The sequence below is a fragment of the Zonotrichia leucophrys genome, chromosome 29, assembly GCF_028769735.1.
Source record: "Zonotrichia leucophrys gambelii isolate GWCS_2022_RI chromosome 29, RI_Zleu_2.0, whole genome shotgun sequence".
Taxonomy (NCBI): Eukaryota; Metazoa; Chordata; class Aves; order Passeriformes; family Passerellidae; genus Zonotrichia; species Zonotrichia leucophrys.
Window position 1 is genome coordinate 2,926,155 of NC_088198.1, and position 27,160 is coordinate 2,953,314.

Sequence of the window (27,160 nt, forward strand, 5' to 3'; positions counted from 1 at the left end):
TGGGATGAGGTGGATGTGAGAGGAGCTGCTGGAATGTTTCACCCAAGGTGCAAAAACACCCAAACCCAGTGGTGAAACGCTTTAATATTAATATTTTTCACCGAATATGAGATGAATTCAGACATTTACCTCGTTCTGGGCACCCTTCAGCACACACTGGGAGCATTCTAAGGAACAGCATCGTGTGGTGGATCTGAAGTCACCTTCACTCAGGGCTGCAGCTCGAGCCAAAGGTGACACTGAGCTGCCACACTCGCAGAGGTGTGAAAACGGGGGGAAAGTTAAAGTTAAATAAAGTGAATATCCCCAGCACTTTCACTCATCAAACAGAAACAGATGTAAATACAAAGGCAGCCCTTCCCATCATTAGTGATGCATAATGTGGGTGTCACTGACAGATGAAGAAAAGCTCCAGAAAGAAAAATATCCCAAAAGTGAAAAATGAAGGAAAACATGAGTAATGAGCAGGTTCCAGGTCTCCCACAGCTCCATGACCCAATTCTCAGCTGATATATTGTTACTTGAACATTCTTCCTCGGAGGTATCAACACTGATCCCTTCTGCGAGGGAATGGAAGCTCTCCCTAAGTTTAGACTCAGGTTTAAATTCTCTTCACATTGATAGAAAACAATGAATTCTTATGCACGCTGAGAAATGAATGAGTTGGTCTCAAATCCATCACCGAGGCCCAAGACATGGAGTAAGATGCAATTTCTGTTGATTACTGAACAATTAATGTTTTCTGAAGCACGTCCCACTCTTTGCTCAGACATTCCCAGTGCACCCAGGGATGGGATGACTGTTACCCCTGCACTGACCACAAGGCTCAGAAAGGAATAATCCAGGGGTGTAATTAGCCCTGTTGCTCTGTCTGCACAGAATTGCTCCTTAAGAAACTCCACGGCTCACCATTGCAAACTCTGATTTCTATTTCCAGCATACATTAAAGTAATCCTGCTCCACTTTGCATGCTGCCTGCTGACACAGCACCTTCCACAACCACAACGCCAGATAAGGTTTGAACACTACATTTCCCCCTGTTTTGTTATAAATTCTCTGCTCTGTGGTGGTTAGTAGTAGCAAATGCCTGGATGAAGTTCACTGCAAGGCTCAGCACACAAAGTGTTTGTGCTCCCAGCCCTGAGCCAGGTACTCCCCACTTTCACACCATCCATCAAGGACAGAGCCATCCCCAGCTCCTGCTCTCAGGGACCCTGGGCTGCTCCCAGCAGCTCCTCTCCCAAAAATGAGATGTTCCTATGCAAAAAAACCCCTGACAGAAATATCCACACAGTCAACAGCCAGTGACAATCGAAGCTGCAACAAGGGGGTGGCAAAAAAAAAGGAACAAGTGTTCTTATCTGAGCAACAACTGAGCAGTGGCACACGGAGCCCTGCTGCCATTTTTAATAAAATGCTTCCATTCAATATTGTTTACTGTCAACAGCCCATGGTTATATTCAGCTGAACAATGCACACACAGGCCTCAAAATCCCTCAGCTTAAGCCTCAAACTAGGGCGTATTTTTCAAGAACTCCACAATGACATTACCTCACTCCCCCTTCCCACAGCTCAGTTATCTCAGCGACAACATCCCCTGAAATATGTTCCCAAGAGTTTGGGGACACAGTCACCCAGAATTCTCTGTACTCGTGGGTTTTTTTGACAGGAAAAAGTGATTTGCACAAACAAATCCCTGATATGCATATTAAGAAATCCAAGTATTAAACCCACAAAGGGGCAGTGGATTTAACATTCAGAGAATTACTTACATAACCCACAAAACTTCACTCTGTAGCACCAAAGTTGAAGCTAGTGGAGCAGCTCGTTACAGATTAGTGGGATGTCAGTCCAGCAACAGAGTTCATTTATTTTAAAAATTGCAGTACAATCTATCACAGGGTCAAATCATAACGGGCCTTCAGTGCCACAAGAAACAAACCTCAGAAAATCCAAGCAAACGCTTAAAACATTTAACAAATTCTTTTAAAAACCTATTTAATGTTACGTTTTGAGCGACACCGCCATTCCTCATTCTTTGTTATCACGGAGTCCCCAAAAGCAAACACTAGATAAAGTTTTATCACTTTAGTTAAATGTCTGCAGAAAGTTTATCTGGGAAAGAGCTAACAAAAGCCCCAGGCAGCCAACATCAGGGGTTCAGCTGTGCTGGGAAAGCAGCGCCGTGGCCTTTTCTGCTGGCACAGCCCTGAGTGCCAGTGTGGGCAGCGGGGGCTGGCAGCCCCCAGCTCACCCCGACACTGAATTCCTGATCTCCAAAGAGTCAATAAGTCTCTTTTATGCTCTGTAGGCTATGGGATAAACACAGCAAGATGTGCCTGCAACTTGATTTTTCTTAATTTTTAATGCTAAGAGAGATGTGGATGATCATTGTAGGGTCCCTTGGGACTCAGGATATTCTGATTCTCTGGTTATTCCGGCCATGCAGCGAACCCTCCTGAGAAGCCACTGATTTTGGCATCAAGCTCCGTACCCTGATGGGGGGGAGGAAAATTTAAATGATGCAAATCTGAGCTACCTGCTCTGCAACCTTCCCCCTCCGCCTCAGCTTCATCCCTCGCCCTCCGGCTTCACAAGGGAGATTCACAACAAAGCTGTACCGAGAGCAGCATTTTAAACGCTGGGGAACAAAGACAAACCCATGCAAAAAAGGAAACAACAACAACAACAAAAAAAAAACCACCCCAGCAAAAAGCGCATGCTCTGAACGGATTATGGCAAAAGAACTTATTCAGAAAGTGGGAATAACAGCGGGTTTGCCGTCATTATTGTGACCGAAGTTCCTGCGGCTCCCCCGCCCCAGAACTGCCTGTCCCGGGGTCTCTCGCTCCCACTCCGCATCCTCGGCTCGGGAGCTGCGGAAAAGAGGCCACAAGGAAAAAAACACTCCCGAGGGAGGGAGGGAAGGGGGGTCAGGTCACCATCCCCGGCAGGTGAGGCCCCTCCGGGGGTTCTCCCCGGTTCTCCCCGGTTCTGCCCCGCACAGAGGATGCTCCCAGCGCTCCTTCCCCCGAGACACAGCCCCAGCCCCGGCCGGGCCCTTCCCTCCTCCCCCGGCCCTCTCACACAGAGCCCGGAGCCTCTCGCCGCACCCCCGGCACTCCCGATCCCTTCTCGCACCCCGGCACCCCCGGTCCCTCACACGGAGGCTCCGCGGCGCCCCGCGGGCAGGGCCGGGCCGGCCGGCCGGGCTCCGGGCGCTCCTCACTCACCTTCCGAGAGCTCCAGCTCCAGCTCGGCCAGCTGCTCGCGGACCTCGCGGGGCAGCGAGGACACGGCCGCGGGCTCGGCCATGGCGGCGGGCGGGCTGCGGGCGCGGGTCCGGCGGGGCTCAGCGGCCGCGGGGCGCGGGGGCAGCGGGAGCGGCCGCAGCCTCCGCCATGGCTGAGCCCGGCGCCGCCGGCACGTGACCGCGCGGCGCGCGCGCCCGAGCCCCGCTGCGCCCCCGCGCGGCCCCGCCCCGCGCTGCAGCCGCGCCCGGAGCCGGTGCCGGTTCTGCTCCCGGTCCTGGGACCGATCCCGGTGCCGGTTCTGCTCCCGGTCCTGATTCAGTTCCCGGTTCTGCTCCCGACACTGGGACTGATCCCGGTGCCGGTTCTGCTCCCGGTCCTGCTCCCGGCCCTGGGACCGATCCCGGTGCCGGTTCTGCTCCCGGCCCTGGGACTGATTTCGGTCCCGGTTCGGCTCCCGGCCCTGGGACCAACCCCAGTGCCAGTTTCGGGTCTCAGTCCTGGGACCAATCCCAGTGCCGGTTCAGCTCCTGGTCCGGCTCCTGGTCCCGGCTCGGCTCTCGGCCCTGGACCGATCCCAGTGCCAGTTCTGCTCCCGTCCATGGGACCAAGCCCGGTCCTAGTTCGGATCCCGGTCCTGCTCCCGGTCTTGGGCCCGCTCCCCATCCCCGGTTCTGCTCCCGGCCCTGGGACCAATCCCAGTCCCGGTTCTGCTCCCAGGCCTGGGCCTACTCCCAGTCCCCATCTCCATCCCCGGTTCTGCCCCCGATCCCCGGTCCCAGTTCTGCCACCGGCCCATTCTCTGTCCTGGTTCTGCTGCTGGGCCCCTTCACCAATCTTGGTTCTGTTCCCAGCGCCGATTCCAGTCCCTGGTCCAGGGACCGGTTCCACTCCCATCCCCAGTCCCGGTTCTATTCCTGAGCTGTGGTTCAGCTCCCGCTGCCCAGCCCTGGTCCCGGTCCCGGTTCTGCTCCGGGCCCATCCTCAGCCCCGGTTCTGCTCCCATTCCTTCCCCCGTTCCCCCCTTCACCCTCATTCTCAGCACCCCCCTCACCACCTGCACTAAAAACATTTCACCCTCCACAGACACAAGTAACAACTCAGGCAATTGTGGTTTAAGGGTTTTTTTTCTTTTTTTTTTTGGTTTGTTTTCTTTTTTTTTTTTTTTTTTGGTGGGTTTTTTTTTTCTCTTTTAAATCAGCTTTATTTTTCTAACTGTTATTTCAATTTCCCATAGCACCTTGGCAATGTCAAAAACAAATACAAATACATGTATTATCATTTGAACACTTAAAGCATGAACCTACTTTACACAAATTTTGTTTTGGACATTTTGACAACAGGAATAAACCAGAACAGACAGTCTAAAAGCCAGGTAAGTCGCTTTTTTCTCCTTTCCTACCACTTTGAAGAGAGATCGTCAATGCCAAGGGGAAGCTGGATTCATCCGGGAGGAACAAGATGTCTGTAGTAACTCGAGCTCAATATATTATCTGAATATTTTGTATTCTATAAAAATTAGAACAAAACCCATTTATGCACAGTCTGTTTACATTTGAAGTTGCATTTTTTTTTTTTGGAAACTGTATCCATAACTGAAGTTCCATAAAAATAAACATCTGGTTCTTAAATATAAAACTTTAAAGTTGTTACAGGTTAGTTTGCAGATGGATTTTTTTTTTTCAGAAATAAGTTGCTTTAACTCCATTTCAAGTCCTCCCAACTGTACATTAAAAACAGACTCAATGAACCTCTTGAAGTGCCTGAGCTAAAGGCACTGAAGAGAAGAGCCAACTAAAATACTACAACAACCCAAAATTATGTACCATCCTAAAGGAAGCTCAGACTATATGGAATATATACACGCAAAGAAGAGCATGATAAATCATTCAGATTAATGGCAACAATCTTAACGTTTCAGAAGGAAATATCAAAATTAGAAACAAAAACTCTATTGCATATCTGTAGTAATCAAGGATTTACAAAAAAACTCATCAGAAGCCATTTCCCCCCGAAGTGCATTTCTGTTGCATCATCTGTAATACAATGGTGCATTTTACAAATTTAAAATATCATCTGTACATACCAGATATCTCAGCCCAGGTAAACTCAACCTGGGAACAGTAAAAATCGCAGACAGTTTCAAGACAATGAAGCTGATATTGACAAAGTAGTAAGGCCATAGCTATTTAACTACAGTAAAGCATTGATTAAGTCACTTATTTGCTACTGATCTGCCACAGTATCATCTTTCTCTTCTGGTTAATAGTGGGTTACTTTTTATTTTTTTTCCTACAGCTAAAACTGCACCATCATACTGTGCCAGGCTAATTAAAGAAAAACAAAAAAAACCAACAAAACAACAAGAGCAGGAATGTAAGATACTATAAAACTAACTTAATGTTAGAAATCAAAAGAAACAAAACTTTTTGCACTTTTAGTTTTACTATCACATGCAAAGAATTTCTTCTTTTCGCTCCCCAGCAGAAGCACGAGAGAGTGCCCCAATCTTTTCCACACGCAGTAATTTGGAAAAGACCTGACCTGGGAAGTGTATTTCTGTCCCAAACAGAAGTCAACAACTCTGAAAACAAGTCACAGTTCCTAAAACTGAAAGTTAGGTGTGATTTGCACCTCCTGGTATTTAGCATCAGCAGAGCAGGGCAGTTTGTATCCCGGGAGGGCAAACCCAGAGGGACCAGGAGAGCTCTGGGCAATTGGAGAGCACCTGGAGCCAGGTGAGCCCAGGAGCCTGGGTCTGGTTCCAAACCACCCCTCTGTCCCAGTTTCCCCAGTCTGCCCAACTGGAAACTGCTGGCACAGACATGAGATCCCAGCACGAGAGAACAAACCCCTGCCAGCTCCCAGTGCTGAGGAGAACTCCCACCCCAACACAGCTTCACAGCCTCTGCGTCCAACTGGGAACTTCCCCCTGCACAGAAAACAATAGAAAGCAAAAAAATAAAACAAAAAAAAAAAAAACCAAACCCCAAACCACAGCTGGAAATGGTGGAATTTGAAACGTGAAATCCTCGCATGCAGGTGTGAAATTCATCGTTCCAGGTGCCCTAAGCTGAGGGAAGTTTGGGTGTGCTGGGCAAAGGCTGACCTGCATCCCCTGCTGCTGCTGGGACAGCCCAGGGTCCCAGAGCGCCCCCTCCCACACCCCACGGGAAGGTGGAGCCACAGCTGGCTGGGTTTTCCCTCAAAGCTCCATTCCACCACTCAGGTCCTGGAGCCACACCTGGCTGGGTTTTCCCTCAAAGCTCCATTCCACCACTCAGGTCCTCTCAGCACAAGCAAGTCACTGACACCGGATCAGGGAATTTTTTCCCAGCCCCTTTTCCTCTCAATTCCTCCTCCAAACAGCCAAAGCTGTCAGATCCCAACGCTGCCTCAACGTCCCAGAACACATCTCCCCTAAACACCCATGAACCACCCTACAGGCTTGTTTTGTTCCAGTTTGGCTGCAGGAATTGTTTAGAGCCTTTAAAACTAATTCAACTTTGCATTCACTGCATTTCAGGACTTTGACACTAAATATTTAAACTTGCCTATAGTTCCAACAAGAGTAGCATTAGTAAAATAAATGGAGAAGGGTCTGTAAGGATCCCTAACTGTGGATGTGATCAACGATTTTTTTTTCACTAAATTAAAAAAAAAAACCTCCCAAACCCAGTACAGGTAGTTTCAAAGTGAATAGTGATTTTAGGGTTTATATATACATATATATATATAAAAATATATATATGTATACATACTTCAGGACCCGAGGAAATGGCAGGAAGCTGAGTTGGGGAAGGCTGAGGTGGGAAATCAGGAAAAAGTCCTTTCCCAGAGGGATGTGGGGCACTGAAGAGGCTCCCCAGGTGGAGGGGTCACAGCTCCAAGCCTGTCTGATCTAAAAGCATCCAGACAATGCTCTCAGGCACAGGGTGGGATTTTGGGGTGTCTGGGCAGGGCCAGTTGGGACTCCATGATCCTGATGGGTCCCTTCCAAGTCAGCCCATTCGGTGATTCTCTGACTCTCTCTTTTGTAACATGCCTAGAAATGAACAGTTAACTGCATAAATACATTATATCGTGTTATGAATCAACTCAAAGCAATTGCCAAGCTGAATAATAAGTTAGAGAAATGACAACTCTGGCTTTATATATATATTTATAAAAATAGATATGAGTGTTCTCCAAGCAGTTGATAGAGAATTCCTACTGAGGCCCAAGTCGCCAAGGGTTATCTGGCTAAGAAATCAGAAGATGAAAAATTTCACAGTTATTTTAACTGCCACTTACATTCATTCTATGGCAACACGAGCATATATTACTAAGATGGTTACGGAATATATCACAATTGAGTTTTCCAGTGTTCACAACTTACAACTTTAAATTTGTACACTTGCTATTCACTAAAAAAAAAAAAAAAAAAAAAAGAGGAAAAAATAAAGATGTGATTCTTACTGCTGGAAGCTACTTTTCCCTAACGCTTTATACAGAACTTTGAACCCTGGTATGCTGATTTTGGCAGATTAATGCGCTGAATGTTCCTATTTCGGTCATTAATCACCCTGAAACTTAACCACTTACTGCACAATAGTGTTGCAAATTCAGTCAGCACACAGCTGGCAAGGAGCCACTGCTCCAGAGGGCATTTCCTTAACTCTGCATCTTTAGTTCCACTTTAAACAGTTAAAAAGAGTCAGTTGCTATGACATCAGCTGTAAACAACGAGTTCCCAGGAGTCTCAACCCTGATTTCTGGCAATACAGCAGCCAAGAGCCTGTTCCAGAGTCAGCACAGAGAAAAGCCAGCCACAGCTCTGGTTTGCTGCCCAGTCATCCAGAGATGACAGCGAGTGCCCAGAGTTCCCACCTGCAAGGCAGAATTCAGCATCTGCAGCTGGAGTTCCAGGCTCCTTACCTGTGCAGGTAACACCACCTGCCCATCCTACCCTGGGGCTGCCTCAGGAAAACACACCAAGAAAAACGCACTAAAGTCTGTAATAAAGAAATTAGAGAAAGTAACAAGAGAGGGAAAAAGCAAACAAACAAAACCCCAAACCTAAGGAGTTGCCCTCAAAAGGAGGCGAGCAAAAAGGGCATAATAAAGATTCTCACATGCTCCCTTTGCCTCCTTCCACTGCGTCTACGAGACAATTTCTGCTGTCCACACACTCTCACCTACAATCCAGTATCCTGCAAAAGTTATACCTTAACAAGCTTGCTGAATGAAATATTAGTAAGGTCAAGAGACTCTACTTCAAGCTGGAAACACATGGGTTACACTACAGTAGTACATTCAGTTTTCATCATCAGTGACTAAGTGATGACAACAGGTCTGGCTGCACTTGCTGTGATCACACTGCTGCAGAGGCCTCTGCAATGCCAGGCCATCCATGGCAGACACACCAGCCCACAAGCCAAACGTTAAATAGGTTAAAAAAAGTCCTAATTTTACAGAAATGCTCATTTTCCAAAAATAATATTCTCTTATCCTTTTCCTCCTACACTGAGGGACAGGTTAATTTGTCAACTCATATCCTTTCACTTTGTCAAAACGCTACTTTCACAATCCCAAAGCTGATTTCAAGCAGGAAACCCTCTGCAAATTAAAAACAAAAATACAAAAATTATAATCTCTATATTTATAGTGATTGGAATCCTCCAGCATTTGTGAAATCACTTTTAGAGATGAATTTTGGGACCCTCCACAACTTCTCCACACAAGCCACGCTCCAGTTCAATACTCCCCTTCCTGAATCCTTCCCTCCTCAGTCTCTCTGCTGCTCTTTAGTCCACAGCTCAAGTGAAACAGAGAATCATTGGCTGGCCCAGCGTTACTTTGGTGACCGGGGTGGCACGAACTGCTCCTTGCCCGCGCGGCGCGGCGCTCCCTGAGGCGAAGATCTGCGTCCAAACTGGCGCCTCTGTTCCCTGATTTTGGCAGCAGCTCCCCTGGGAGCCCCGCTGCCGCGGAAGCCGCAGAAATCCTTCATCCTCCCCTCGGGCCTCTCGTGAGGAGCCTTCTCCGGAGCCTTCTCGGCCGTACCGTTCTCTTCGCTCTTGGCAGGGGCCACGATGTTGGTGCGGTGCTCCCTCAGAGGCTGCACGGGGACTGCAGGCGGCTCCTTTGGGGGCTTCTGGCAAACTTCGGCGTAGCTGAGCTTGCGAGGCTCCTTTGGGAGCAAGGAGAGAGCGAGGTTTATGCACCAGAGCCACCTCCCAGCCCAGGCCAGGCACGAAGCCAGGACACAACAGCAGCAACACACACAGAGCGAGCAGAGGGGAGCTCCCAGGTGCACCATCAGCTCATCCTGGAGCACCATCAGCTGCACAACCTGGAGCACCACCAGCTGCACAACCTGGAGCACACCAGCTGCACAACCTGGAGCACCATCAGCTGCACAACCTGGAGCACACCAGCTGCACAACCTGGAGCACCACCAGCTGCACAACCTGGAGCACCCTCAGCTCAATCTGGAGCACACCAGCTGCACAACCTGGAGCACACCAGCTGCACAACCTGGAGCACCATCAGCTCAATCTGGAGCACCACCAGCTCAATCTGGAGCACCACCAGCTGCACAACCTGGAGCACCATGAACTCAATCTGGAGCACACCAGCTGCACAACCTGGAGCACCATCAGCTCAATCTGGAGCACCATCAGCTGCACAACCTGGAGCACACCAGCTGCACAACCTGGAGCACACCAGCTCAATCTGGAGCACCACCAGCTGCACAACCTGGAGCACACCAGCTGCACAACCTGGAGCACACCAGCTGCACAACCTGGAGCAAACCCCCTGTGTCATTCCCATTCCCTGCTCTGGGCCTTACCTGTGTTGACAGAGCAGGAGCTGCACTTGCTTGAGCAGAAGGTGAGGAGCTGTTTGTCCTCGGTGGCTTTGCAGCACTGACGGGACAGACGGATGCCGGCGGAGAAGCCGGGCTGGCCACGTCCTTTGGAGCAGACACTTCCTCTGGTTTGCTCTCTGGCTGAACCGTGCTGATAAACCAACAACAATTCAAATTAAAACCTACCAACACTCAGGTTTCAGAGATTATTTCCTTTCTTTGAAGTCACAAGTGCAGAACGGAACAGCACAGCCATCCCCCAGCATGATCTGTTCTTTCCATCTGGTGGCCTCTGGAGAAGATACCACCCAACATTACTGCCAGACACTGGTGGGAGACTTTGCTAGAACATGCAAATGGGTCACCAGGCTCTGGGGGCATCAGCTCCAGCACTGCCAGACAGGTGAGGAAGGGGATTGTCCCACTCTTCTGCACTGGGGTGACCTCACTCCAGTCCTAGGGGCAGTTTGGGTCCCACAGTATCTAAAAGATCTGAAGGTGCTGGAGAGGGTCCAAAGCAGGATCAGGAGGGTCTGGAGGAGGGTCTGAGGGCTCTGGGTCTGTTCAGCTGGACAAGGGGAGACTCCTGGGGGGCTGCAGCTCCATCCCAAGGGGCAGCTCCCGTCTCTGCTCCTGTGAGCAGGGACAGGACACCAGGGAACCACTGCAGCTCTGCCAGGGCAGGGAAATGAGGAGAGGATTCTTCTGCCAGAGGGTGCTGGGCACTGCCCAGGCTGCCCAGGGAATGGGCACAGCCCCGAGGCTGCCAGAGCTGCAGGAGCTGCTCCAGGGATGCCCAGGGTGGGATTGTTGGGGTGTCTGTGCAGGGGTTGCACTGGATGATCCTTGGGGTCCCTTCCAGCTCAGGACCCCCCATGATTCCATGGTGTGCCCGTGTTCTCTGCTTACCTCAGCACCACAGGCTCAGTCTGGCTCGGGGAGCTCACGCTGGGCACGGCAGGTTGGGCAGTGCTGGGCGTTTGTTCCTCTGGAGCAGGAGCAGGGCAGGGGCACAGGGAGTCTTTGCTTTCCTGCAAAGACACAGAGCAAAAGTTGCAAAATACAGAGCAATTCTCAAATTGCTCCACAATATGGCACTGTAAGACATCTGAGAAGTGGGGTAGTCCTAAAGGCTGCTCAAGTCCTGAGGAAGGAATTTTACTTCTTTTGGATCATCATCTCTAAAGCAATACCTCCTTATATGGGCAAAACAAGCTGTGGTAAAACCAGAACTAAGGCTAGGTCATCCAGAATGTCAGTGCTTAGTCCCACCAGCTCAAAGAACAGATTCATCTGGAGAGATCCCCTGCCCACACTTCACTAAACTGCTCCTACTCCAGCAGCCAACATTCCTCCTTTGCCCACTTTATTCCTAAACACCACTGAGTTTACAACAGCATAACTGCATCAGCCCTAGCTGCATTCCCTCAAAAAAAAAAAGGGAAAATGCACTATGAGGTCTTGGATTAAAGCACTGAATACGTGGCTCTCACAAACAAACCCTTTAACAGAGAAAAGGGAGTCCCAGCACCCAGATATGCCCATGTGAGCACAGAGACAGGAGCAGGCACCTTCTCTTTGCAGACTCCTTTAACGATGTCAGACATCCTGCTCTCCAGCACAGGCTCTCCCAGGATTTTTGCTGTGCTGCCAGGCAAAGGTGGGAAATTGGATGCAAGCAAGTCAAACTTTGGTGTCTGAGTCTTTGTTTCTGCTGAAGGCTGAGGTCTCTGGAGAGGGAAAACACAAGTTACTAGAGTTGTAACACTGAGCAGTGAAAGCCCTGAGCAAGTGTCAGGAACTTCCTAGAGAACTGTAAGCCCCCAATGTAATCTGAGGATTTAAGGACTCTGCTATTCAGTAACTGGGAAGCCAACACTGCACTTTGTGTGACTCCTGCAAAAAGGGAAGCAGAACTTACTGAAACCCGGTCGTCCTCCCGTCTCCTCCGACCTCGGAACACGTTCCTCCTTTAGAGACAAGAACAGCAGTCAGTGCCTGCAGGCAGCTGCAGTGGGCACTGCCCTGCATGAGGGCAGCACAGCTGCTGCTGAGCCTTCCCCACCCACGGCTCCGGGATGTTCTCCCTCCTCACGAGGGGCCAAAGTTCCAGCTTTGGAAGAAGTTGGAAAAGAATCAATATGGGAACAGCTCCTCTTTCTCAGCTCCCTGCATGAGCATTTGACCAAGCACAGGGACAATTATTTTATAGTAATAAACTTATTAGACTGATTTCTCACTGATCTGCCCTTTCAAGTGTCTAAACCCTGAGTTACAAAGAGATAAAAACAGTTCATCTTAAAATACTGAGGAGCATCAAATTCCCAACTGAGGATTCACTTATTATTTACAGCTATACAGATGCCAACTTTACTTCAACATCTGTTTTAATTCTGGAAACAAATCAGTCACTTTAAAATAAAGACACCTCACTGTCATACAGCCAACTGTTTGTCAGAGTAACTACCAGCTGGAGAGTGAAGCTGGAACCACTCCTGCCCCCAGGTCAGCATTTACTGCTCCTGATTTACTTAAGCATCAGTTTTCTCGTGGCTGCTCCTTACAGAAATATATTTTGTGCTGATGGTTGAGATCTTTGGCTCGCACAAGCCAAGCTCCAGTGTGACACACAGGACACAGCCCCTTACCGGCCCCTGCCGACGCCGTAATCGCCGTTCTGCTCCAGCTGTGCCGTGGGAGAATCCTTCTGGGAATACCCTTGGTCTTGGTGCCCCGTTAATGAGCTGTTGTGGCGCTCCATGACAAAATTCCTGGAGCTGGTTCTGCTCAGGTCCCCCATGGGCAGGGCCCCGGCGCCGGGCGGCCCCTCCGGGTGCTCCGAGCTGCTGGACGAGCGGAAATGGGGCTTGACCCTGCAGGGACAGAGTGGGAGCTGTGGGACACCAGAAGGGAGGAACCACAGCAGGGCAGGAGCTGTGGGATCCCCAAACTGAGGAACCAGAGTAGGAGCTGTGGGATCCCCAAACTGAGGAACCACAGCAGGGCAGGAGCTGTGGGACCCCCATGCTGAGGAACCAGAGTAGGAGCTATGGGGACCCCTGTGCTGAGGAACCACAGCAGGGCAGGAGCTCTGGGACCCCCGTGCTGAGGAACCAGAGTAGGAGCTGTGGGACACCCAAACTGAGGAACCACAGCAGGGCAGGAGCTGTGGGACCCCCGTGCTGAGGAACCACAGCAGAGCCACCACCAGAGCAGGAGCTGTGGGACCTGTGCTGAGGAACCACAGCAGAACAGGAGCTGTGGGACTCCCATATTAAGGAACCACAGCAGGAGCTGTGGGACCCCCAAACTGAGGAACCACAGCAGGGCAGGGGCTCTGGGACCCCCGTGCTGAGGAACCAGAGCAGGAGCTGTGGGGACCCCCGTGCTGAGGAACCACAGCACAGCAGGAGCTGTGGGATCCCCATGCTGAGGAACCAGAGTAGGAGCTGTGGGACACCCAAACTAAGGAACCACAGCAGGGCAGGAGCTGTGGGACCCCCGTGCTGAGGAACCACACAGGCAGAGCCACCCAGAGCAGGAGCTGTGGGACCTGTGCTGAGGAACCACAGCAAACAGGAGGTGTGGGACCCCCGAACTGAGGAACTAGAGTAGGAGCTGTGGGATCCCCAAACTGAGGAACCACAGCACAGCAGGAGCTGTGGGACACCCAAACTAAGGAACCACAGCAGGGCAGGAGCTGTGGGACCCCTGTGCTGAGGAACCACAGCAGAGCCACCACCAACTGCAGCTCATTGACAGCTGACAAGAAAAGCAGGTCAGCAAGCAGCAGAACTCCTCTTTGAGATTGCTGCCCAAAAAATACGCGAGAGGGGAAAAAAGCTCCAAAGCCTCAAACAATTTAAAAAAATTCCAAACCCAGGGGTTGCAGAAGAGCCAGAAGAACCCAAAGAGGAATTTTTCCTCTCTCTGGGCCTGCAGCACTGGCACAGGGCATTGGAAATGGAGCTGGAGAAACAAGCCAAGGCCAAGGAACAGACTGATCTGGCCACAGGCAAACAGACTGAACTGAGACACAAGGCCAGGAGTGACTGAACGTGGCAGATCAGGCCAGGGCAGCTGAGCCCTACCATGCACGGCCAGGCTCAGCCTGGCTGCTCCCATTCCCAAAGCCCCAGCACTGACTCTGCAGCTCCCAACCCCCAAATGTTCCACCCTGTTATTGATTATTCAGCTTTAAAGCTGTGGTTCCTTTGAGCACAGGCACAGCTCTGCACTCTCAGTGCTGCTGCAAGTTCAGGCTCAGGGTCTTAAATGCAGAATTCTCCAGAAAAGCTCAGTTCCAGCACAATATGGAACAGTATTCTGGAGCAGCATTTAGGTGTCTTCAACTATTTTCTACTTTTGCCCCTCACTGGTTTTCCACTCAGCACTGATCAAAGAACCCAAATTCTCTCTCCTTTGGTAAACTCTGCACATCTCATAATTGAAGGGCAGCAGGAGGATTTTGCACACTTGCTGTTTTTAAACAATCTCATTATAACATAACATGAAATCAGAAGAAACTCTCCTAGTGCCAGCCAAAGTACAATTCCTCCATCTCCCTTTCCCACAAGGATGTTGCAACAAATCAGCACAAAATAAATACGAGTGGCTTAAACAAATGTTTAGCTACAGAGAAAACTCCAGCAGTTAACTATTAACTGTCTGTACCACAAAACAAATCAGGTTTAATGGGCCAGGACAGAAAAGCAGCAGCTGGATGAACTCTCCAAACAAGCTGTTCTGCAGGTCAAGAGGAGTTTTGCTGAACAGAGATGAATTCACACTTCCCAGCTTCAAGAACCAGATTTAAGGGCCCAATAAAGTTTTAGTTTCCCATCAGCAAGAACCACAGGGAGGAGGTGGAACAAAGTCAACTGAATTCTTCCATTTTGTCCAAGTTGTTCTCAAAATGGCACATTCTGAAGTCACCGTTCAGCCCTCAGATCTCATAATCTTAACCGTCATTGAGAAGGCCACAGTCTTGTCTGGGCAGAAGAGCAAAGCAGAAAAGACAAGGAAAACTAAAGGAGAGGAAGAAAAGAGCAGAGAGGAGGAGAAATGATGTGAGAGCAGAAGGAAGGAAGAGCAGGAGGAAGGACAAGCAGGGAGCACAGGCTGCCCAGCCCCAACTGTGACCGGTTCTCTCTTAGCGCGATACTTGATCATCACTGGGCCGCCAGGACCTGCACACACCGACCCTAAAGCTGCCACCCCAGGCACACAAGTCTTACAAACTGAAGCCTTTACATGACCAGGATTTTAAAAGCTTGGGGTTATGCAGATGGGATGTACAAGGAGGAGTTTCAAGGTGCTGGCACTTGGATGCCACAGTTCTTGCACAGCTGCAGCATCTGTACTTCCATGAGGGCCCATATACCTGAGAGCTTTACAGGTTTTAAGATTGTGCACAATTTAAAGCAAAAAAAAAGCCAAACCACCTTTGTCAAGATGTGAGTTTGAAGCTGAGCAGCTGCAACTGGAGCAGCTGCTCCATGTTCCAGGCAGTCCCAGTTCCACAGTCTGTGCTAAGACTCTGCTGAGTCACCACACACCAAAGCTTGAAGTTCCCCTTCTGCCAACAGCCACAGACCTGAACTGCACCACAAACCCACTCCCAGCCCTGGCAGCTGTTGACTGATCTCTCTAACAATACCAACAGCAATTCCCATGATCCCAGCCCAGTGCTGCACACAAACTCCCACCCCCACACACAGGTTACTACTCCATTGTGTTCACAGAGCAATTGCTCCAGCAATACAAAGCATTTCCTCCTCCCCAGTGTTTGTGTCTGAGCTAAGTCCTTACAGCTCTCAGGAAAGATGGGGATAAAGCAAATAAATTACAGGAACAGCCCCAGCATCGAGCAGTTGGACGCAGCAATCAGGACAAGCAACTCCCACTGCAGGAACCAGCAGCTCCACAAGGCTGATCCCAGCAGGAAGGCTTATGTTGTGCTGCAGGAGTTTATAATCTGTGTATAACAAACATAATTACAAGTATGACCTGAGGAGGAAGTTATTTATTTGTCTGCAAAATTCCTCTGAGGCTTTTAAAGGAGTTACCTTGGCTCTCCCCAGCACTGTGTCCATTATTTTAGGCTCTTAAGCTGCCACCTTCTACTTCATTTTTTTAGTAAAGTTAAAAAACATCACTCATTTGATGAAACAAAATAAATAATGTGGTCCCACCACACTGCATGGGGCATGCAAGGAACACTTGAGGATCTCAGCAGTGCAAGTTTTGCAGGAGCAAACCCCTGGCAGAACTCTCTTACCGATTCCTGTGGAATGGGCGACCTATACTCAGAGAAGCAGCATTTGTTTTGTATGATCCTGGTGTATTAAAGCCATTCACAAATCCACCGTTGGGAAACGGGGCCTGCAACAGACACAACAGTCTCAGTGGCTGAGCTACAAAGAGAAGGTTTGCAGATTAATGATCAGCTTCAGCAGTTACTCATGGCTGTAATTGCATCTACTGTGGTGAGAACTCACTACTCCAGCCAAATCCCCACAGGTTCACAGTCTGCATCTGCTTCAGCTGAGTTCCCCCATTCCTGGAAAAGCTGTGGGCTCTTCCAGTAACACAAGCTGCAGAATAATGGAATTTCACACCAAAATTCCTTGAAATACGTGGCAGCCAATGGTGAGAGTGGCAGCTCCTCTGCCAGTGTTGCTTTATCAGGACATAAGTGTCACAAAACAGAAGGATCTGACCAAGAAACCTGGAACACCCCCTCACCCTAGGGATTATTAACCAAATCCCCCCTGATGGGCTGGGCTCCTCCCCTTCTCAGCTGTTACTCACCAGTGGTGTCTCAAAGTAAGGTGCAGGATTTGGAGACCACGTCTGAGGCACGATGCTGTAAATGGAGTACTGCTGAGGGCTATATACAGGCTGCATAAACAGGGGGGAGGCAAACTGGGCTTGGGTCTGCACGGGCTGGGGATACACACTGGAATCCACCACCCGGTAACCATTCTTAGCAAAAAACGTGTTGATGGCTTTTATCCTGGCCTGCAAGACAGCAAATCACACCAGGTGTCAGCTGGGAGAAAAGGAAAACGTGGAATCTTTCTTGCCTGCTGGAGGGATGTGAAGGTTCATTACTGTTTATGAATAAGAACTGATAAAATCACTCCAGCTCATAATCCCACAGCATGATAAGGGGAAGGACACATGTTGCTTTAGCTGGGTGATCTGTAAAATTGAAGATAAATGCAGGAACTGTCCAGACTCCAATCGTGACAGCTCCTCTCACAGTGCATGCACTTTGCTCCAGCCTGCTTTGTGCAGCAGCCAACTCAAGGCTCTCAGTGGCAGGAATCCCTCTCCTGAGCTCTGCAAGCCCAGATTCTGGGGCAAGTGGAGAAGGGAAGCCAGCACAGGAATGTGTTTCACCCCCCCTGGGAAGCAGTGCTGTGAGTAACCAGCAGCCACTGAACTGTAATTTGTCAGAGCTCCCCATGACCTCGTTCAGTCTCAGCCTCCAGAGCCAGAGCTATGGACCATCCCACTGCTGAGTCCTTGGATCAGCCCCACAAATGGTCACCATCACCCAAACAGAAACAACACAATGCAATCCCAACAGAAACAGCAGCTAAAGCAGCCTCACCATTACTGGCTTGCCCTGAAAGGTTTTCACTTCTTCCCTTAAGTATTTGAATGCCTGCAGATACAAAAAAAAAAATCAACATTAGAATATCTTGATCAAGTTGTACTTCCCAAAGGATGTTCCATGATTTAACACAAATGTGCAGTCATGTGCTTCCCTGTCAGCCCAGCTAAATTCATTAACACTTCAAATTCAGGACTCTAGTGCCAGCCATGGCCAGAGAATGCCAAGGCAAGAGCCAGGCAAGGGAATTATAACCCCACAATCTTTCACCTTTGGTCTTATTAACCAGAATCTGCCAGTAATCTCTTAAAACAACAAAAAGGGGATCAGTAAATAAATATTTCTTTTAGCTACAGGAAGCACAAGTGCCCTTTCCCTGAGCAGGGGCAGGATGGAAGCTGGGGTGCCAGAGCAAGGCAGCCTTACCTGCTGGGCGTCGGTGTCGGACTGGAATGTAACGTACCAGTTGTTGTTGTGAGCAAACTCACAGCTTATCACCTTGGGGCAGTTCTCATTCTTGAACAGAGCCTTCACCTCCTGGGGAGACAAGTTCAGGGCCTTGTAAGTGACCCAGGTTTGTGCTGCAGCTCCTCAGCTGCTGCTCTCCCATGACCAGGGATGTTTTCTTATTCCCCTGACCAAATTACCCTCTACCACAAATCCTCCTTCACCTCCTGGGCTCCCCAAGATAAAACAGAGCAGCCACAGCTGTAAGAAAATCAAGATCTGTGTAGACCTGGTGATATTTTCATATGAAACAGATAAGAAAAGTGTGGCTTGAGATCAGCAGAGTCATGGAGACAACAATGATTCCATGAAATATTTCTAAGTCAAGGCGACCTGACAGCTTTGCAATAATCAGATTGTAAAGAGAAGGACAAGCAGCTGCTCAGAGTTTGCATTAAAAGAACTCATTAAAAATGCTGGTAGACTAACACCATGTATTACAACTTTAAAAAACAAAGAACTAAATCATTCTGTTTGCCAAGTATCAGGAGGAATTTTATTATCCTCCCTCCTCGGGCATAATGAGCTGAGCTCATGCTGGGGCTCAATGAATGAGAAATGTTTAGCAACATTTCTTGCTGCCAAAACAACTGTCTGACTTCAAGTAAAGTTATTGCTGTGACAAAAATTTAGCCTGAATTCCAAGCTATGCCCTGGACTGATTTATTTTTGGATCTGAAAAGAAACCAGTTCAAACTTCCTTCCAGAAAAGCCAAGCTAGCTCAGCTTTGGTGGAGAAAAAGTTTACTTAAGAAGGTTTAAATATAGTAGTAAATAATGGGAAGGGATAATGACAATAAGTTTTTGTTTTGGATATTTTGACACTGCACCCAAGCGGAAAAAGTTACTGATGTGGTCTAGAAGAAAAATATCCGTGTTTAATCCAATTAAACACCAGCTGACCTTTTCCTGGTGCTCTTTGAAGCCCTGTTGAAAACACCTTCCAAAACCAGTACCAGTTACTCATTTCCTTTCTCCTGATTTACCTCTATAGGTGTAGTTTCAGGGATCTCACGGAGAATGATAATGCATCGTTTGTGGTTTGGTCTGACTTTCTCCCCCCTTTCATCCACTTGTACCATAGGAGAAGCTGAAAATAAAGTACAAAATTTGGACATCTCAGCAGTAGCAGACTCTCTTATGGAACTTGGAACAAAGAATGAGAATTCAGGAGTTTGGATGAGCCTCCTACTCAATAAAACTCCTGTCACCATTCACCAGAACAACAAACCATAACCAGCTCAGAGACTGCAACATCTCCCTGAAGCACGGAACGATTCTTTGTGCTACTGATACAAATACCAAATTCCCAGACTTACATCTCAAAACTTCAAGAATAAGGTCCATGTCCGTTGTCAGCTTCTTAATCCCTTCCATGTTGGCAATTGTCCATATTGGAACAAACTGATCACTGTCCATCTGAGACATCAAGTAGAGATCCTTTGAAAGATTCTCTCTAAAAAGATATAAAATTATTATTTAATAAAGATCCTGAACTTAGAGAAAACTCAAAACAAGAGGATAAGTATAGACTTAAATAAATATTCACCAGCACCATTCACAACCAAAACACCCTCAGGTTTTCTCTCCTGGAACAAATCCCAGCAAATCAACACAAAGCAGAGTAAGATAATTTTAAAAACTTAATGAAGTTGTAGTGTCCTATACATTGGTCTGCAAAAAGGAACTGCCAAAAAGACTTCTGGTGCCTCACAGGACATGATCTCAATGTCTTATGACTGTGGAGCACGAAGTCATCCTCATCCAAGGACAGAACTGCACAGACAGGACTGAAACAGCTGGAAGGTGCCACAGGGCTTCTACAGCACATCAGCAAATCTTGGTTTGTGTTTTTATCAGGATGATGGTACATATCAAGCCAAGAAGAGGGATATTTGCCAAAGATTATTTAATGAAGGGTTTATACCACTGCACCTACCGAGAGAAGCAGAATTCAAGCTGTTTTCTCAAACATTCTCTAATGTCTTCTGTGGACACAGTGGAGCTGCCATCACCTGAAAGGGACCACATCCACCATCAGCTCCCACTTTTATGGCAACAAGACCAGGCAAGGACACATCTCATTGCAGAATACAAGAATAAATCCCTCTGGGTAGGACTAAGAGCTCATCCAAGATGATTAAAGACCCCCAGACTCTACACTTTCAAAATTATTCTGATCCCACTTTGCACTCGTTTGGCCACGTGTTGAGGCCGTACTGGAGCTTCTTGGATGCACATGGACATGTCAGAGTTCCACCTTGGTCACAGCACACTGAGAGCAGCTCCAGAGGGGTTACAGACACTGAGAGCAGCATTTGAACTTCAGCACTCACCAGACACTTCATAGATTTGGTATCCCAGATCTTCAGTGGCCAGGACAATTCCATTTGCTGACGCCTCATCAACTCCTGTGCCATTCCTTGTGGCTTCACAGGACGGGGAATACATCACTTCATACTGCTTGCAGCTGTCCTCTGAGATCTCTACGTTACCTGGCAGCAGGAAAACTCCTGTCAGCTTCAGCACATTTCACTTTGAAAAATTCTGGCTATCAACATTAAAACAAATACTCAAGAAAGCTGTACCTGAGAGTGTCTAACACTAGCCTGTATTTCTTACACTTTGTGTTGGATAGAACTTTTACCTCTCCAATTTCAGGAAGATCTGGTTTGCACCAGGCTCTCAGGGAAAAGCAAATAAAAGTAAATAAAGGATCCTGAAATTGATCCCCAAAGTGGCAGAGAATCTAAAAACCAGTCCTTCCACGTGAAATTTAAAATATTAAAGCGAGGTTGCTAAAAACAAGGGATGAAAATTGCTTACACTGCCTCAATTGCTTCACTTTGTTATGAAGAGACAAATGAGTTTCTGTCAGGCAAAGCACAAACCCAGCGCTCTCTCCTCACTTCTGCTGACTTACCAGAAACCTTTGACAAGGCCATGCAAGCTGAATGTTCTCTTCTTTATCCCTAACTTTTACTAAACCATTTTGCAGGGAATCTTCTGCATCCTCTGCCACGCTTTGAGTCACCTCAGCTACACCCTGGATTGAGTCTGAGCCAGACAAGTGAAACCAGTTGAATCTTTAGTTGACACTGCCTGTGTGGCAAGGATGGGATGGGACTGCAGTGGAACAGCCTGAATGAAAGGAGGTAACCATGGGTACTGCACAGGGTCTGCTCCAGAACAAATGTTCCTGACAGTGCTCAGCAGCACCTCGGTTCCCCAGGATTGCAGGTGGCCCTCAGATCTCATTTTCCTGTTCACAGGGTCCAGTGGATGCTCAAGTGCAGCCATGGCACGAATCCATTTCTACACATTCAGCACCCTGCTCCCTCTTAGCGCGTTACTTGGTCATCACCGGGCCCCTGAATCCCGTTCCAGCAGAGCTCAGAGCCCTTCCTGACACCTTCCTAAGACCCAGCACCCTCACGAACCACCTGCTGCTTCCCCATCTTCCTTTACAACACTGCTCCACCAGCACTCAAGGACAGCAGCTCCTGCCCAGAGCTCACAAACCACCTGCTGCTTCCCCACCTTCCTTTACAACACTGCTCCACCAGCACTCAAGGACAGCAGCTCCTGCCCAGAGCTTCCAGAGGCTGCTCCTCACAGCTGAGCTCCCCGAGTGCCCCCCAGGAGGGGCCACATCACAACCCCTGTGCCAACACCTCACCCTCAGCTGGAGTCCCCTGGGCTGCTGCTGTCTCCTGCCACGTGTGCTCTGTGCCATTGGTGGGGGGCACGGCCTCAGCACTGCCCTGGGGCACCTCTTGCCACACTTTTGCGTTGGGGTTCAAGCCAGCACCTTTCGATGTTACCTGCTGAAGAGAGCAGAACGCTTTGGTGAGTGAGAGCAACTCAGAGGAGCCTCAGAAGTCAAGCCAGGAAATACAGGCAAATTTAGTGATTGTCTCTAGAGTTCCACATCTCAAGTGTCTACCCAGCTATTAAGCACCTATGTGATTTTTTTATCAATGAAAACAGGAAAATCCTTGGTATTTTCCAAGTATTTCGTTTCTACCTCCATGAGAAGTGTTGCCTTCAACCTCTCTTTATTGACATCCGACAACATCAGCGGAGGCAGCGGCTACTCGGCAAGGACTCTGGGAACTCATAAGCTTTTAAAGACTTGACTGTCATAATGCTCCAGTCCCCTTTCACCAGAAAGGGAAATTTTCCCTCCTCCAGACCCCTTCCTAGAAAGGAAGGTAAAAAAACATATGTCAAGGAGAAGAAACTGTATAACTTAACGGAATTAGTGACAACTGTACTAACCAAGCATCACCTGTGCTGTGTCAGGATTCCTCCTGAACTTACCCAGTCCTACCCCATTCCCCAGCAATCTTACACACATCAACAGACACTAATGATTTCCTCAGACTGGTAACCAAGGAGATTAAAGGTTTTGAATTGCCAAGACAAACTTACACACCATCCCAGCCTGCTGGGGAGAGAACAGGATCTGCTCACTTTGGGCCTGGGCAACAAGGACCATAATTAGAGTCAAAGGGTTACAAATGAAGCAGACAAGAAGAACTGCAAGACTCCAGCCTGGCACCTGACACAGAAACACTCATTCCCACAGCACAAGATAAGAATCCTTCAAGGTCCCTCTCCCAGAGCTGCTCAAAGGCATTTTGGGTGAGGAATCCAACAATCCAGCAGTGGCACAGAGGAAAAACATGGCTTTTGCTCCTTTCATGTAGAGAAATAATAACTATAGTTATAGGGTAGTGAATAAAAGTACCCTTGTGCAAAAATTCTCCCCCCAGGATATCCCAACACCCCACAAGCAGCTGTAACAGTTCCTCCAGCCACTGAACGATGCTCCACTTCACTGCTGCAATTTGCTGGACTTTAAAAGGTGAAAGTCATTAATCCAGCTCATATCCACAAACACACAGATAAGCAAGCTGGGCATGTTGGAGGCCGGGCTCCTGCATCCCCAAGTTAAGGAGTGGCTCACTACCAGGCCTCAAACACACAGCACAAGGATAAGGAAGCAGTTGCAATAGCTTTAGAGATAATTCCTCTGCCAAGGTCACACCTCGTGCCAGAGCTGTGTGCTGCAAGGACAAGCCCCAGCTCAGTAACAAGAAGCCTCCAAAAACTGGAGAAGTTCAAGACAACCGTGTGAGAAGCAAAACAAAGACCACGTTTTCTGCAAAGCTCTGAGATTCAAACCCCCCACGCACAAGTGATTTAATCCACATAGCAACAGAGTCTTCCCCTCCCGTTAATCTTTGCCCAGGAGCAGAGCTGGAAACTGGAAATAGTTCAGGGTGAAAGGACACACGTGTATTTCCCTTTGCAGATTTCAGAGTAGCTATTCCCCAGCAAAACCTGCAAAGCAAAACCCTGTAACCTGCTGCAACCACAGGCTGTCACTGCAGTTCAGCAGCTCCAAACTAAGTTCTGGTCACTCCTGGGCAGCATCACCTGCCCACATGGGCTCCTGCTCACACATCCAGAGCCAGCAGTTCCTTGAACTTACTTCTCAACAAAGCAAAAAGAAACAAGACACATCCAGGAGATGATTCATTCTTTTCTAAAAATAAACTATGCCTCACTACCTACATCTCTAAGGGTAGCACTGAGCTCAGGCCTAAAGTAATTTGCAGGAATAAATGTGATAAAGTGAAACTGAAACACTTTGTTGTGGTTACTGCATTTCTGGAGGTGACTGGGACTAAAAGCAACGCAGATGAAGTGATGAACACCATGGCTGGGACTCACACCTGGAACAGAGCGTGGGCCACTTCCCCTTGTGCTAGAAACACTGAGCTGTAACAGCCCAGCAGGATGCAGCCCTGCTCTCACTCATCTAAACAGCAAAACCCCACAGACTGCAGAGGATAAAAAGTCCCTAATTTACATCAGCTTTTGGGAAATTCATGCTGCGCTCCACGAGCAAAATCGCTCCGTCCTGGCCAGCGGCTCTTCAGAAGAGAAGGCCAAAATATCAATTCTTGCTTATTTAACTGAGGCTACAAACACTGAGCCCGTGGGATTGGCTGCAGCATGATCCTCCCAGCTGCTATCGGGAACTTTCATGACGAGGTTAAAGCTTTACAGAGTGACAAAGGTTGGGAACACTCGCTGGGATCCACGAGCTGACAAAGCTCTCCTCCTCAGCACAGCTTCCCCTCTCGCTCACACCACTTCCAGCAAAAGTGGATCAAAGATTCCTCCAGCAACTCCTAAAATTGGCTACTGAAGAGAATTCTCATTCTGAAACATGGCAAAGGATATTTTTCTTATTGTAATTACATCTAAATTACACTTAACCAGATTCAATGAAGTTAACAAAATTGCAGGCATTCAAGAGTTTTAAAGCATCCATTTTAGTATTAACTCAAATTATTCTGCAACCAAAATCCTAACTCAGATCTTGTGAGAGATTTCCTGGAGTAGACAAATTCTCTGAAACAGAAACAAAGCAAAAAAATCCAGAAGAGAATTTAACCAAACTTGTGAGGGGAGAAACGAACCCTTTTCCAGAAATGGAAACGTAAGCAGATGGAAAAACCCCAAGGTCAGCAAAGCTGCGGGAGGCAGCTGAGAGAAGCCTTGTGCTGGCTGGGGCACAGGCAGGTGGGGACCCCGAGGGGCTCAGACTCCTGTGCCCACCCTCTCTGAGGGGAGTGATGCCCACTCAGAGGCTGGATAAGGAGAGGTTGGCATCAAACCAACACACACAACTCCTTCAGAGCTGCTGGTAGGTTCCAGCTAACAGTGCAGGGCTCTGCTAACTCCCAGCCTCACAGTAACTTCAGTGGTCACAGGACATCCCTCCCACCAGGAGCTGCAGTGGTTTTCCATTGAGGAGCCTCTTCCAGCCCTTGGAAAAGCCAAGGCACAGCAGTGCTGTCTGAAGGTGGTACCTGGGTCACAGGGGTGTGAACAGGGGCACTGTGGGGTCACAGGAAGCCTCACCTGCTCCAGAGGGCCAACAACACTCAGTGCTTCCCACAGTCCTGGATTTCTAACCAGGAGACAGCATGGGCAGCATTTCACCCACCTGAAACACAAAGACTCCCATTTCCCCAAGAAATTACAAATATATGGAATTAGGAGCACATACCCATCTGAGTGGAGCCCAGCAGCCATTATCAATTCCGTTTCTCTGGATGTATATTTATTAATATTCCAATGCACCTAATTATTAACTGTTAACACAGATCCTGGCTTAGAGAGAGAAAAAAGGCCTGCCCCATACATAAACCTATGAAACAGCACAAGCCTTATACAGCCCTTACACAGCCATCACTGCAGAGATTTGGAACTAAAGGATGTTGAAGGAAACTCAATTCCCCCTCACACACTGTGAAGGGCTCAGCACAATCACCATGCAAACACTGACAGCTACAGCAACTCAGCCAATCCCCCTGAAAACCTCAGGACTTCCACCCATTCTGTGCTGTATTTTCCAGGCATCCCCAAAGATCCCCAGATAAAGCTGCTGGCTGCTCCCAAGCATCCAACTGCAGCATTCCAGGACACCTAGCTCTGAGCTCCAGCTCTCTGTCCTGGCAGTGAAAATAAACCTTCAGAAAGTCCATATGCTCCTCAGGAACTCAAATATTATTGAGGCTTCCAGAATGAAGACCACAGGAACTCCCAACACTATCAGAGGAAGATCAGCGCTGAGTTTGGGCTTTAAGACTCCCTAAAAATCTCAAAGTGCTGATGAGCTCCAGCTCCCACCCGCAGCAGCAGCCATGTGCTCCCTGATCTGCTCCAGCTCCCGTCCACATCTCCATCCCTGCATTCCAGAACCTGCCTCGTGCACCCGGGGCCTCTCGCCACGCTCAGCCTGGGATGAGGCAGCTGCTCATGCCTCCCATCAGCCTCAGCAGTTCCTCTTCCAGCAGAACACTGCAACCCCTAATTCTCCAGGCCTGTCACCGTGTTCAGGACAACTTCTAGTCCTACCCGCGAAACCAAGGAACATTCAGCTCAGAACTAAGGTGATTCACTTAAAAAACAGAACGTGTTTCCTAAACTGCTTTATTGAGAGGTTCCTAGGCACGGAGCACATGTTGGTGTTTGTGTTGAGCCCACCAGCACCATCTCACCCGGCACCCGAACAAAACCCGTGGGCAGAACCCCCCGAGCCGAACCCCTGGTGCAGACACAGCCCAGCGCCGGCCCGGCTCCCTCCGTGACTCCCCCGGCCCGGGCAGCTCCTTGCTCCGTGCACGTTTCGGGACAAAACTCGGTGCAAAGTTTATGGCGGCCACCCGGGTTCGTTCAGCAAAGGCTAAAAGCGCTTGGCCAAGCCCGTGAAAGGCCGCGAGCAGGTGAAGCCCCATCCCGGGCCACAGCGGACACGGCGCCCGCCCTCCTCGGTGACCTCCAGGGCCGGGCTGGGCCGCGCTGCTCGTCCCGCCCGGACCCGGCGCGCCGGGGAACGGCAGAACCTCCCCCTCCCGTGCCACAAACCACCCCCAGTGTTTAATTAACGCAATTAACGAGGCGCCGCGCTCGGGGCAGGCCCCGCGGGGCCGCCCCGCGTGTCGAGGGGCCAGGCCGGGCCCGCTCCTGGGAGGCCTCGGGGAGGCCCCGCGTGTCCCGCGTCACCTTCACGGCCGGGCCGCGGCGGCACCCGAAGGTCACGGCGGCGCCTCCCCCGCCCCCTGCCCCGGCGGAACCTTCCAGAGCGCCCCCCGACCCCCCCCACCGGCCCGCGGCCGCCGCCCCCGGATCTGCTGTGTCAGCCCCGTCCCCTCCCCCGGCGCGGCGTGCGCGGCCTCCCGCCGCCGCCTCCCGCCACATGGCCCGGCGCCGTCACCTCACCTCCACGAACAGCAGCATCGTGCCGCCGCGGCCGGCGGGCCCGCGCTCCCCGGTGCCCGGAGCGGCGATCGGGACACGCGGGCTCCGCCTCCGGCCGCGCCGCCCGGCCCGGCCCGTCCC

General features: G+C 49.5%; 2 protein-coding genes across 7 annotated transcripts in view; both read right to left on the reverse strand.

The window, feature by feature from the left end:
- The window catches only part of DIP2B (disco interacting protein 2 homolog B), a 64,996-nt gene extending 61,582 nt beyond the window's left edge, over window positions 1-3,414 (reverse strand). For all 3 annotated transcript variants that reach the window (XM_064734936.1, XM_064734935.1, XM_064734934.1), the window contains exon 1: window positions 3,234-3,414. In XM_064734936.1, coding sequence (XP_064591006.1) covers window positions 3,234-3,315 — 82 coding nt within the window. In that variant the 5' untranslated portion in view covers window positions 3,316-3,414. The remainder of the gene's footprint in view (window positions 1-3,233) is intronic.
- Window positions 3,415-4,395: 981 nt separating this feature from the next.
- On the reverse strand, window positions 4,396-27,160 carry LARP4 (La ribonucleoprotein 4). 4 transcript variants are annotated; one of them, XM_064734944.1, is made up of 16 exons: window positions 27,041-27,160; window positions 21,915-22,059; window positions 20,572-20,730; window positions 20,175-20,250; window positions 19,555-19,691; window positions 19,222-19,325; window positions 18,155-18,265; window positions 17,726-17,779; window positions 16,918-17,127; window positions 16,385-16,488; window positions 12,753-12,977; window positions 12,026-12,074; window positions 11,676-11,834; window positions 11,014-11,135; window positions 10,087-10,255; window positions 4,396-9,423 (listed from the first exon to the last, which is right to left on the reverse strand). In XM_064734944.1, exons 1-16 carry the CDS (start codon window positions 27,056-27,058, stop codon window positions 9,085-9,087), a joined length of 2,181 nt encoding a protein of 726 aa, XP_064591014.1. In that variant the 5' UTR covers window positions 27,059-27,160; the 3' UTR covers window positions 4,396-9,084. The 4 variants fall into 4 exon arrangements, with proteins under 4 accessions (XP_064591014.1, XP_064591013.1, XP_064591011.1 ...); XM_064734943.1 differs by having other exon boundaries at window positions 21,915-22,062; XM_064734941.1 differs by lacking the exon at window positions 27,041-27,160 and adding an exon at window positions 22,263-22,437.

Bases quoted from the DNA above. Each gene is read 5' to 3' on its own strand.
- LARP4 (XM_064734940.1), bottom strand. From the start codon at position 22,313: ATGTTGTCGGATGTCAATAAAGAGAGGTTGAAGGCAACACTTCTCATG. The intron at 22,063-22,262 runs GTAGAAACGAAA...TGCTCTCTTCAG, and splicing joins AGGCAACACTTCTCATGGAG to CAGGTAACATCGAAAGGTGC. The intron at 10,256-11,013 runs GTAAGCAGAGAA...TTGGTTTATCAG, and splicing joins ACTGAGCCTGTGGTGCTGAG to CACGGTTCAGCCAGAGAGCA.